Source organism: Oncorhynchus gorbuscha, linkage group LG05 (assembly GCF_021184085.1).
Source record: "Oncorhynchus gorbuscha isolate QuinsamMale2020 ecotype Even-year linkage group LG05, OgorEven_v1.0, whole genome shotgun sequence".
Classification (NCBI taxonomy): domain Eukaryota; kingdom Metazoa; phylum Chordata; class Actinopteri; order Salmoniformes; family Salmonidae; genus Oncorhynchus; species Oncorhynchus gorbuscha.
In genome coordinates, this window is record NC_060177.1 from 342920 (window position 1) to 356082 (window position 13163).

The 13163-nt window shown below is 47.5% G+C and overlaps 1 protein-coding gene across 3 annotated transcripts; it reads right to left on the reverse strand.

The window, feature by feature from the left end:
* Positions 1 to 511: 511 nt before the first annotated feature.
* LOC124034978 (WD repeat-containing protein 93-like) lies at positions 512 to 6720 on the reverse strand. 3 transcript variants are annotated; one of them, XM_046348369.1, is made up of 7 exons: positions 6591 to 6707; positions 6381 to 6417; positions 5986 to 6250; positions 5609 to 5837; positions 4943 to 5007; positions 2683 to 2761; positions 512 to 776 (listed from the first exon to the last, which is right to left on the reverse strand). In XM_046348369.1, exons 3-7 carry the CDS (start codon positions 6244 to 6246, stop codon positions 547 to 549), a joined length of 864 nt encoding a protein of 287 aa, XP_046204325.1. In that variant the 5' UTR covers positions 6247 to 6250; positions 6381 to 6417; positions 6591 to 6707; the 3' UTR covers positions 512 to 546. The 3 variants fall into 3 exon arrangements, with proteins under 3 accessions (XP_046204325.1, XP_046204324.1, XP_046204326.1); XM_046348368.1 differs by lacking the exon at positions 6381 to 6417 and having other exon boundaries at positions 6591 to 6720; XM_046348370.1 differs by lacking the exon at positions 6381 to 6417 and having other exon boundaries at positions 5986 to 6247; positions 6591 to 6714.
* Positions 6721 to 13163: the final 6443 nt, after the last annotated feature.

Below are 13163 nucleotides of genomic sequence, written 5' to 3' on the forward strand. Positions count from 1 at the left end.
CTCATTGTTGGGGTGGGATTGGTGTGGGGGCGGTCATAGGGGCGGTCGGTAATGGGGGCAGTCATGGGGGCGGTCGGTAATGGGGGCAGTTATGGGGGCAGTCATGGGGGCGGTCGGTAATGGGGGGCAGTCATGGGGGGCGGTCGGTAATGGGGGCAGTCATGGGGGTGGTCATAGGGGAGCGGTCGGTCATGGGGTGCGGTCATTGGGGGCGGTCATGGGAGGCGATCATGGGGGGCAATCATGGGGGGCAGTCATGGGGGGAAGTCATGGGGGGAAGTCATGGGGGGCGGTCCGTGGATGGATTTTGACCATTTATTTAGATTTCTCATGTCGGACTCATTGTTAGAAATAAAGTTGGGTCCAAATTGGATGTTAGGTAATATATTTATTGAATATTATATGAATCCTATAAATGAAAATAAAATCAATAAGCTTAATTTCTTAGAGATCAAATTATATTTAAACAAAATAATGATTCAGGAATGCTGAACTTATCTGTTTCTACAACAGAAACTATTTCAGATCGATCTGAGATGGTGGGGGTCATGTCTTGCTGAAATGACATGGAACGACCCGACTGTGATCTGTTAAAGTTTGGTAGGACAGTATGTCATGGGAAGTACCTGTGTGAGGTTTAGGTGGTTTGATCTTCATCAGCATGGCGACAGGAGACAGTTTGCCTGTATCTCCTACTCCAGGTGCATGCTGGGACAGCTCTTTCAGCCAGGAGTCTTTAGGGAATCTGTACACCTCTAAACACTGACAACCATTACCTGGTGGGAGACATGAAAATAATATGAGGATTGAATGAAATATTCTAGATGCATACTTAGGACTGGACTAAACAGATGGAAAGGCCTGCATACTGTACTTAGGACTGGACTAAACAGATGGAAAGGCCTGCATACTGTACTTAGGACTGGACTAAACAGATGGAAAGGCCTGCATACTGTACTTAGGACTGGACTAAACAGATGGAAAGGCCTGCATACTGTACATAGGACTGGACTAAACAGATGGAAAGGCCTGCATACTGTACTTAGGACTGGACTAAACAGATGGAAAGGCCTGCATACTGTACTTAGGACTGGACTAAACAGATGGAAAGGCCTGCATACTGTACTTAGGACTGGACTAAACAGATGGAAAGGCCTGCATACTGTACTTAGGACTGGACTAAACAGATGGAAAGGCCTGCATACTGTACTTAGGACTGGACTAAACAGATGGAAAGGCCTGCATACTGTACTTAGGACTGGACTAAACAGATGGAAAGGCCTGCATACTGTACTTAGGACTGGACTAAACAGATGGAAAGGCCTGCATACTGTACTTAGGACTGGACTAAACAGATGGAAAGGCCTGCATACTGTACTTAGGACTGGACTAAACAGATGGAAAGGCCTGCATACTGTACTTAGGACTGGACTAAACAGATGGAAAGGCCTGCATACTGTACTTAGGACTGGACTAAACAGATGGAAAGGGTCCTTTTCAATCCCAGGCGATCACTTCCGTCACTCGTCAATCTTTTCAACTGTTATGAAGCCAGGTGCCAGGACACTTTTGTGCCAGGACACTGTTGTCCCAGGACACTGTTGTGAAGCCAGGTGCCAGGACACTGTTGTGAAGCCAGGTTCCAGGACACTGTTGTGCCAGGACACTGTTGTGAAGCCAGGTGCCAGGACACTGTTATGAAGCCAGGTGCCAGGACACTGTTGTGCCAGGACACTGTTGTGCCAGGATACTGTTGTGCCAGGATACTGTTGTGAAGCCAGGTGCCAGGACACTTTTGTGAAGCCAGGTGCCAGGACACTGTTGTGAAGCCAGGTGCCAGGACGCTGTTGTGCCAGGACACTGTTGTGAAGCCAGGTGCCAGGACACTGTTGTGAAGCCAGGTTCCAGGACACTGTTGTGTCAGGACACTGTTGTGAAGCCAGGTGCCAGGACACTGTTATGAAGCCAGGTGCCAGGACACTGTTGTGCCAGGACACTGTTGTGCCAGGACACTGTTGTGCCAGGACACTGTTGTGAAGCCAGGTGCCAGGACACTGTTGTGAAGCCAGGTGCCAGGACACTGTTGTGCCAGGACACTGTTGTGAAGCCAGGTGCCAGGACACTGTTGTGCCAGGACACTGTTGTGAAACCAGGTGCCAGGACACTGTTGTGAAGCCAGGTGCCAGGACACTGTTGTGCCAGGACACTGTTGTGAAGCCAGGTGCCAGGACACTGTTGTGAAGCCAGGTGCCAGGACACTGTTGTGAAGCCAGGTGCCAGGACACTGTTGTGAAGCCAGGTGCCAGGACACTGATGTGAAGCCAGGTCACTGCCAGGTGCCAGGACACTGCCAGGTGCCAGGACACTTGACATGTAACTAACCTCCACTAGAAACAATATTGTTTATACACATACCACAGATAATCAATACATTACTGTGTTGTCTAATTGTTATAGTGAACCACTGACATTTTAAGTCAATTTAATATTCAGGATGATGTATTAATCATTGTGCAGATGAGATGTGACCATGATCTATGTAGTTTAATATTCAGGATGATGTATTCATCATTATGCAGATGAGATGTGACCATGATCTATGTAATTTAATATTCAGGATGATGTATTCATCATTATGCAGATGAGATGTGACCATGATCTATGTTGTGTAATAAACCTTACAGCTGATGGTAGCAGCTCCGTAGTCTCCTCCTCTGGACAGTTCAAACTTCACACAGACACTTCTCTGGTTGAGGTCATCCTGGTCACATTAAAAGGTGCATGGTAAGATATAATGATATAATCTAATGATAACTGGGATGAAACCAACTAGACAAACTATGTCCATTGCCTTCCACCTCAGACTCTGCAATCACCCGCCAATCACTGACAGGGATCTTGATGGCCTGGTACTCAGGGCTCTATTGTCCCTCCAACAGGACCTAATGGCCTGGTACTCAGGGCTATATTGTCCCTCCATCAGGTCCTAATGGCCTGGTACTCAGGGCTCTATTGTCCCTCCATCAGGTCCTAATGGCCTGGAACTCAGGGCTCTATTGTCCCTCCAACAGGACGATAATGGCCTGGTACTCAGGGCTCTATTGTCCCTCCAACAGGACGATAATGGCCTGGTACTCAGGGCTCTCTTGTCCCTACAACAGGACGATAATGGCCTGGTACTCAGGGCTCTATTGTCCCTACAACAGGACGATAATGGCCTGGTACTCAGGGCTCTCTTGTCCCTACAACAGGACGATAATGGCCTGGTACTCAGGGCTCTCTTGTCCCTACAACAGGACGATAATGGCCTGGTACTCAGGGCTCTCCCTCCAACAGGACCCTGGTACTCAGGGCTCTATTGTCCATCAGGTCCTAATGGCCTCGTACTCAGGGCTCTCTTGTCCCTCCATCAGGTCCTAATGGCCTGGTACTCAGGGCTCTATTGTCCCTCCATCAGGTCCTAGCGGCCTGGTACTCAGGGCTCTATCGTCCCTCCATCAGGTCCTAACGGCCTGGTACTCAGGGCTATATTGTCCCTCCATCAGGTCCCTAATGGTCTGGTACTCAGGGCTCTATTGTCCCTCCAACAGGACCATAATGGCCTGGTACTCAGGGCTCTCTTGTCCCTACAACAGGACGATAATGGCCTGGTACTCAGGGCTCTCTCGTCCCTCCATCAGGTCCTAATGGCCTCGTACTCAGGGCTCTCTCGTCCCTCCATCAGGTCCTAATGGCCTCGTACTCAGGGCTCTCTTGTCCCTCCATCAGGTCCTAATGGCCTGGTACTCAGGGCTCTATTGTCCCTCCATCAGGTCCTAGCGGCCTGGTACTCAGGGCTCTATTGTCCCTCCAACAGGTCCTAATGGCCTGGTACTCAGGGCTCTATTGTCCCTCCATCAGGTCCTAACGACCTGGTACTCAGGGCTTTATTGTCCCTCCAACAGGTCCTAACGGCCTGGTACTCAGGGCTCTATTGTCCAAGTAATCACTCTGACATCAATTCAAATGCAATCGAAAAATTGCATCAAACCCGTCATCAAAACAGTATCATACTTTTAAAATTCAATTAGGCTACATTGTTTGACCTCACTGTAATTGATAAAGGTGATTGATAAAGGTGATTGATCAATTTGAAGAAATAACTTCAACAGGTTGAAACTGAGTGGAAAACATGGTCATTGGATGTTGTTTCAAAGGCAAACAACTAAATGGACAGCCTTTCTAAGGTGCTGATTCATTCAAAGCATTTAAGATGCTGCATGTAGAACACCAACCAAAAAAAGGTGCACATCAGTGGCCTGGAGATGCTACATGTGTTTATGTTAATTAAAGGTTCATTACCGTAAGACCGGCAGCCATTTGCATGACAGTTACCGGCTGACAAAATGTAATGCCCTAGTCCCAAGGATTCCGGATAGCACTAACCTCACTCACACCTATGAGCTACATACTCCTTTATCCAGCCTTGCTGGTGCTCAAAGTACCTTCTGAATGCTGCCCCCTAATGGTGGGATGTTATAATGGGAAACTGACTAACTTAATTCCTAACAATAACATATTGTGATAAAAACAAAACTGAATCAAAATGGTCATTAAATTCTGATTTATTTTTCACTTAACCCTTATTTTACCAGATCACGACGCCATCTCTTTAAGGAATACCTAGGATAGGATAAAGTAATCCTTCTCACCCCCCCCCCTTAAAAGATTTAGATGCACTATTGTAAAGTGGCTGTTCCACTGGATGTCATAAGGTGAATGCACCAATTTGTAAGTCGCTCTGGATAAGAGCGTCTGCTAAATGACTTAAATGTAAATGTAAATGTAATCAGTTGACTGAGAACACACTCATTTCCAGCAACGACCTGGGGAACATGTACAGGGGAGAGGATAGAGGGAGGGGGGATGAATGAGCCAATGGAAAAATAAAGACCAAACTTACTGTTTCGTTCATGACTTTTATCAGGTGGGTGGTTTCTGAGGAATAAGCAAACAGTCTGGCAACACCTACAGTCAGATGAGGAGGTGTAAGAGGAACAAGTAGAGGAAGAGGGGAAGGAGGTGAGGAGTTGGAGGAAGAGGAGGTTGATGAGGGAGAGGAGGAGGATAAGGGAGAGGAGGAGGTGGGTGAGGAGTTGGTAAAAGAGGAGGGAGAGGAGGTGGATGAGGGAGAGGAGGAGGTGGGTGAGGAGTTGAGGAAGAGGAGGGAGAGGAGGTGGATGAGGGAGAGGAGGAGGTGGGTGAGGAGTTGGTAAAAGAGGAGGGAGAGGAGGTGGATGAGGGAGAGGAGGAGGTGGGTGAGGAGTTGGAGGAAGAGGAGGTGGATGAGGGAGAGGTGGGTGAGGAGTTGGTAGAAGAGGACGGAGAGGAGATGGATGAGGGAGAGGAGGAGGTGGGTGAGGAGATAGAAAGAACAACTAGAATAGTTTTGGTGTTATCCATAGTCATATGATATAATAGTGTAATTCTGTGGTGTTACCATAGTCATATGATATAATAGTGTAATTCTGTGGTGTTATCCATAGACATATGATATAATAGTGTAATTCTGTGGTGTTACCCATAGTCATATGATATAATAGTGTTCTGTTTAAATGTGTGGTGTTACCCATATCATCCAGGGATGCTAGCAGGTAGACCATCTCCCCGAGACAGGTGATCTGAAGAGAGGTGATCTCTACCTGGTCCTCCTGCCATACTGGCACACAGTAGGGAGAGGAAGAGGAGGAGGTGGTGATTCCCTGGGGCTGAGCCATAACAGACAGGCCGTGGGGGTGACCCAGGAAGATGTACCTGCCATCCTCAGAGCAGGCCACGCAGTTGGTCCTCACAGGGAGCTGGGAACAAACACAGGATATGTGTTGGACTATCATGTGGTGAACACAATTAGACTGGGTTTTATGCATCAAGTTTCATCATGTCAATAACATAACATAAGTTTATAAGGCTAAAAGAAGATACTTGAGAAAATATATGGGTTTGTACCTTTACGTCCCCTGAGGCCTGCATAATGGGTATAGTTTTAATAGCTTGCTCTGTGACCCTGACAGTTTCTCTCTGTGAGATGAAGTCCCATGCCCTGTCTACAAGTCTGTCCAGGACCTTGTCTATCATTCTGAACGGCTGGGGGAGCTGGTCCTGGAGTTGATCAGGGTCACTCAGGAACAACTCCTCCTCGTCATCACCGTGGCCGTTGTCGGGGGGCTCGGGGATATCTGCAGGCCCTTTTCTGACGTATACTGGCATCCTGCTGAGAAAGCGGATATGTCGTAATGTCATCAATACCTGGGAAGGTTAAATACTGATGTCATCATACCCCTTTTGATCGATCAACCAATCAAGAGTGTTCTGCCTCAACACTGATTGGAAAGTTTTCTTACCCGAGTTGCTAGCTCGTGTCGTGTGTCTCCTTATTAGCTAACGTTACGTTAGCATCAGTGGCATTGGAAACAAACATTGTGAAGCTTTACACACAGACTTTTCTCAAAACTCTTCTGACAAGAGACACAGAAATACTTGCTAGTTAATATACTGTCGACACAAAAGAAAATGACATTTGGCTTCATTGTTCACTTTGAAGTTACTATTACCTTTTACGTCAGAAATTGGCTAACCAAAGCCGTCCTTAACATATGATCCTTGCTAATTTGGATCTTTGGGACATCCCCAGTTGAAGTTGAAACTGATCCCGTAAAGCACTGACCTTGCGACACATTTCCTTCCGGTGAGTTGTGTAGCGTCGTCATGACAACAACGCCTCCCTTTACTCTGCTGCTTGGAACCAACCGTCATGCGCTCAAGCGAACCGGATACCGAGAGAGATTACTGGCTACAGAGAGAGATTACTGGCTACCGAGAGAGATTACTGGCTACAGAGAGAGATTACCGGCTAACGATAGAGATAACTGGTACAGCATACATTATCCCTGGTTGATGTACATGTCAGAGCCTCTTCAGTGTGGATGGGGTATAGCATACATTATCCCTGGTTGATGTACATTGTCAGAGCCTCTTCAGTGTGGGGTATAGCATACATTATCCCTGGTTGATGTACTGTACATGTCAGAGCCTCTTCAGTGTGGATGGGGTATAGCATACATTATCCCTGGTTGATGTACATGTCAGAGCCTCTTCAGTGTGGATGGGGTATAGCATACATTATCCCTGGTTGATGTACATGTCAGAGCCTCTTCAGTGTGGATGGGGTATAGCATACATTATCCCTGGTTGATGTACTGTACATGTCAGAGCCTCTTCAGTGTGGATGGGGTATAGCATACATTATCCCTGGTTGATGTACATTTCAGAGCCTCTTCAGTGTGGATGGGGTATAGCATACATTATCCCTGGTTGATGTACATTTCAGAGCCTCTTCAGTGTGGATGGGGTATAGCATACATTATCCCTGGTTGATGTACATGTTGTCAGAGCCTCTTCAGTGTGGATGGGGTACAGCATACATTATCCCTGGTTGATGTACATTTCAGAGCCTCTTCAGTGTGGATGGGGTATAGCATACATTATCCCTGGTTGATGTACTGTACATGTCAGAGCCTCTTCAGTGTGGATGGGGTATAGCATACATTATCCCTGGTTGATGTACATGTCAGAGCCTCTTCAGTGTGGTTGGGGTACAGCATACATTATCCCTGGTTGATGTACATGTCAGAGCCTCTTCAGTGTGGATGGGGTATAGCATACATTATCCCTGGTTGATGTACATGTCAGAGCCTCTTCAGTGTGGATGGGGTATAGCATACATTATCCCTGGTTGATGTACATGTCAGAGCCTCTTCAGTGTGGATGGGGTATAGCATACATTATCCCTGGTTGATGTACTGTACATGTCAGAGCCTCTTCAGTGTGGATGGGGTATAGCATACATTATCCCTGGTTGATGTACATTTCAGAGCCTCTTCAGTGTGGATGGGGTATAGCATACATTATCCCTGGTTGATGTACATGTCAGAGTCTCTTCAGTGTGGGGTATAGCATACATTATCCCTGGTTGATGTACTGTACATGTCAGAGCCTCTTCAGTGTGGATGGGGTATAGCATACATTATCCCTGGTTGATGTACATTTCAGAGCCTCTTCAGTGTGGATGGGGTATAGCATACATTATCCCTGGTTGATGTACATGTCAGAGCCTCTTCAGTGTGGATGGGGTATAGCATACATTATCCCTGGTTGATGTACATGTCAGAAACCTCTTCAGTGTGGATGGGGTATAGCATACATTATCCCTGGTTGATGTTCTGTACATGTCAGAGCCTCTTCAGTGTGGATGGGGTATAGCATACATTATCCCTGGTTGATGTACATGTCAGAGCCTCTTCAGTGTGGATGGGGTATAGCATACATTATCCCTGGTTGATGTACTGTACATGTCAGAGTCTCTTCAGTGTGGATGGGGTATAGCATACATTATCCCTGGTTGATGTACTGTACATGTCAGAGCCTCTTCAGTGTGGATGGGGTACAGCATACATTATCCCTGGTTGATGTACATTTCAGAGTCTCTTCAGTTTGGATGGGGTATAGCATACATTATCCCTGGTTGATGTACATGTCAGAGCCTCTTCAGTGTGGATGGGGTATAGCATACATTATCCCTGGTTGATGTACATGTCAGAGCCTCTTCAGTGTGGATGGGGTATAGCATACATTATCCCTGGTTGATGTACATGTCAGAGCCTCTTCAGTGTCATGAGCCTCCTCAGTGTGGATGGGTCAGAGTCTCTTCAGTGTGGATGGGGTATAGCATACATTATCCCTGGTTGATGTACTGTACATGTCAGAGCCTCTTCAGTGTGGATGGGGTATAGCATACATTATCCCTGGTTGATGTACATTTCAGAGCCTCTTCAGTGTGGATGGGGTATAGCATACATTAACCCTGGTTGATGTACATGTCAGAGCCTCTTCAGTGTGGATGGGGTATAGCATACATTATCCCTGGTTGATGTACATGTCAGAGCCTCTTCAGTGTGGATGGGGTATAGCATACATTATCCCTGGTTGTTGTACATTTCAGAGCCTCTTCAGTGTGGATGGGGTATAGCATACGTTTTCAACAACAAAGACTGCACTTCCAGTTTGTGTTCTTTACTCTGTTGAACTCTCTCATTCCTAGTTACAGCACATGGAACCACCGTTGGCATGCAAAACATCCAATCAAAACAAAGCGTTATAAACAGTGTGTGCAAATGAGGTAAGATTAGGGAGGTAAGGCAATAAATAGGCCGTAGTGGCGAAATAATTACAATTTTGCAAATAAACACTGGGGTGAGATGTGCAGAAGATGAATGTGCAAGTAGAGAAACTAGTGGTGCAAAGGAGCAAAACAAATGATAATAATTACAATATGGGGATGAAGTAGTTGGATGGGCTATTTACAGATGGGTTAAATGACTTAAATGGTTACAGTGGTGCAAAAAAGTATTTAGTCAGCCACCAATTGTGCAAGTTCTCCCACTTAAAAAGATGAGAGAGGCCTGTAATTTTCATCATAGGTACACTTCAACTATGACAGACAAAATGAGGGGAAAAAAATCACATTGTAGGATTTTTAATGAATTTATTTGCAAATTATGGTGGAAAATAAGTATTTGGTCACCTACAAACAAGCAAGATTTCTGGCTCTCACAGACCTGTAACTTTAAGAGGCTCCTCTGTCCTCCACTTGTTACCTGTATTAATGGCACCTGTTTGAACTTGTTATCAGTATAAAAGACACCTGTCCACAACCTCAAACAGTCACACTCCAAACTCCACTATGGCCAAGACCAAAGAGCTGTCAAAGGAAACCAGAAACAAAATTGTAGACCTGCACCAGGCTGGGAAGACTGAATCTGCAATAGGTAAGCAGCTGACTAAATACTTTTTTGCCCCACTGTAGGTACAGGTGCAATGATCTGTAAGCTGCTTTGATAGCCGATGCTTAAAGTGGCTTAAATCAAATTTTATTAGTCACATGCGCCGAATACAACAGTGAAATGCTTACTTACGAGCCCCCAACCAACAATGCAGTACAAATAAGAATAAGAAATAAAAGTAACAAGTCATTAAAGAGCAGCATTAAAATAACAATAGCGATACTCTATACAGGGGAGTACCGGTACAGAGGCAATGTGCGGGGGCAGCGGTTAGTTGGGGTAATTGAGGTGATATGTACATGTAGGTAGAGTTATTAAAGTGACTGTATAGATGATAACAACAGAGAGTAGCAGCAGTGTAAAAGAGGAGGGGGGAGGCATTGCAAATAGTCTGGGTAGCCATTTGATTAGATGTTCAGGAGTCTTATGGCTTGGATGTAGAAGCTGTTTAGAAGCCTTTTGGATCTAGACTTGGCGCTCCAGTACCGCTTGCCGTGCGGTAGCAGAGAGAATAGTCTATGACTAGGATGGCTGGAGTCTTTGACAATTTTAGGGCCTCCCTCTGACACCGCCTGTTATAGATGTCCTGGATGGCAGGGAGCTTTGCCCCAGTGATTTACTGGGCCATACGCACTACGCTCTGTAGTGCCTTGCGGTCGGAGGCCGAGCAGTTGCCATACCAGGCGTTGATGCAACCAGTCAGGATGCTCTCGATTGTGCAGCTGTAGAACCTTTTGAGAATCTGAGGACCCATGCCAAATCTTTTCAGTTTCCTGAGGGGAAATAGGTTTTGTTGTGCCCTTTTCACGACTGTCTTGGTGTGCTTGGACCATGTTAGTCTGTTGGTGATATGGACACCAAGGAACTTGAAGCTCTCAACCTACTTCACTACAGCTCCGTCGATGAGAATGGGGGTGTGCTCGGTCCTCTTTTTCCTGTAGTCCACAATCATCTCCTTTGTCTTGATCACGTTGAGGGAGAGGTTGTTGTTCTGGCACCACACGGCCAGGTCTCTGACCTCCTCCCTATAGTCTCGTCGTTGTCTGTGATCAGGCCTACCACTGTTGTCGTCTGCAAACGTAATGGTGTTGGAGTCATGCCTGGCCGTGCAGTCATGAGTGAACAGGGAGTACAGGAGGGGACTGAGCACGCACCGCTGAGAGACCCCTGTGTTGAGGATCAGCGTGGCGGATGTGTTGTTACCTACCCTTACCAACTGGGGGCGGCCAGTCAGGAAGTCCAGGATCCAGTTGCAGAGGGAGGTGTTTAGTCCCAGGGTCCTTAGCTTAGTGATGAGCTTTGAGGGCACTATGGTGTTGAACACTGAGCTGTAGTCAATGAACAGCATTCTCACGCAGATGTTCCTTTTGTCCAGGTGGGAAAGGGCCGCGCGGAGTGCAATAGAGATTGCATCATCTGTGGATCTGTTATGGTGGTATGCAAATTGGAGTGGGTCTAGGGTTTCTGGGATGATGGTGTTGATGTGAGCCATGACCAGCCTTTCAATGCACTTCATCGCTACAGACGTGAATGCTACAGGTCGGTAGTCATTTAGGCAGGTTACCTTAGTCCCTGTGCCCAAGAACTCTAGGGTGGTCTGCTTAAAACATGTTGGTATTACAGACTCGGTCAGGGACAGGTTGAAAATGTCAGTGAAGACACTTGCCATTTGGTCAGCACATGCTTCTCTGTGCTAGAGGCGTCACTACAGACCAACACTCTGCGTTGTATAATTTTAATTAGGATGCTGCCACAACTGAAGGTCTGCTAGTTGAATTATTTTTATTTGCCCTGCACACAAAGAGACAACACACATTATGTTAACCCTTGGCGCGGTCCTATCTCTCAGGCACCTTGCTAGCTGGAGGTCCTATCTCTCAGGCACCTTGCTAGCTGGAGGTCCTATCTCTCAGGCACCTTGCTAGCTGGAGGTCCTATCTCTCAGGCACCTTGCTAGCTGGAGGTCCTATCTCTCAGGCACCTTGCTAGCTGGAGGTCCTATCTCTCAGGCACCTTGCTAGCTGGAGGTCCTATCTCTCAGGCACCTTGCTAGCTGGAGGTCTTATCTCTCAGGCACCTTGCTAGCTGGAGGTCCTATCTCTCAGGCACCTTGCTAGCTGGAGGTCCTATCTCTCAGGCACCTTGCTAGCTGGAGGTCCTATCTCTCAGGCACCTTGCTAGCTGGAGGTCCTATCTCTCAGGCACCTTGCTAGCTGGAGGTCCTATCTCTCAAAGCTAGCTGGAGGTCCTATCTCTCAGGCACATTGCTAGCTGGAGGTCCTATCTCTCAGGCACCTTGCTAGCTGGAGGTCCTATCTCTCAGGCACCTTGCTAGCTGGAGGTCCTATCTCTCAGGCACCTTGCTAGCTGGAGGTCCTATCTCTCAGGCACCTTGCTAGCTGGAGGTCCTATCTCTCAGGCACCTTGCTAGCTGGAGGTCCTATCTCTCAGGCACTTGCTAGCTGGAGGTCCTATCTCTCAGGCACCTTGCTAGCTGGAGGTCCTATCTCTCAGGCACCTTGCTAGCTGGAGGTCCTATCTCTCAGGCACCTTGCTAGCTGGAGGTCCTATCTCTCAGGCACCTTGCTAGCTGGAGGTCCTATCTCTCAGGCACCTTGCTAGCTGGAGGTCCTATCTCTCAGGCACCTTGCTAGCTGGAGGTCCTATCTCTCAGGCACCTTGCTAGCTGGAGGTCCTATCTCTCAGGCACCTTGCTAGCTGGAGGTCCTATCTCTCAGGCACCTTGCTAGCTGGAGATCCTATCTCTCAGGCACCATGCTAGCTGGAGGTCCTATCTCTCAGGCACCTTGCTAGCTGGAGGTCCTATCTCTCAGGCACCTTGCTAGCTGGAGGTCCTATCTCTCAGGCACCTTGCTAAGGTCATATCTCTCAGGCACCTTGCTAGCTAGAGGTCCTATCTCTCAGGCACCTTGCTAGCTGGAGGTCCTATCTCTCAGGCACCTTGCTAGCTGGAGGTTCTATCTCTCAGGCACCTTGCTAGCTGGAGGTCCTATCTCTCAGGCACCTTGCTAGCTGGAGGTCCTATCTCTCAGGCACCTTGCAGCTGGAGGTCCTATCTCTCAGGCACCTTGCTAAGGTCCTATCTCTCAGGCACCTTGCTAGCTGGAGGTCCTATCTCTCAGGCACCTTGCAGCTGGAGGTCCTATCTCTCAGGCACCTTGCTAGCTGGAGGTCCTTCTCTCAGGCACCTTGCTAGCTGGAGGTCCTATCTCTCAGGCACCTTGCTAGCTGGAGGTCCTATCTCTCAGGCACCTTGCTAGCTGG

Bases quoted from the DNA above. Each gene is read 5' to 3' on its own strand.
- LOC124034978 (XM_046348368.1), bottom strand. From the start codon at position 6,246: ATGCCAGTATACGTCAGAAAAGGGCCTGCAGATATCCCCGAGCCCCCC. The intron at 5,008-5,608 runs GTAACACCACAC...ATCTGACTGTAG, and splicing joins AGCATCCCTGGATGATATGG to GTGTTGCCAGACTGTTTGCT. The intron at 2,762-4,942 runs GTAAGTTTGGTC...TAATGTGACCAG, and splicing joins TAAAAGTCATGAACGAAACA to GATGACCTCAACCAGAGAAG.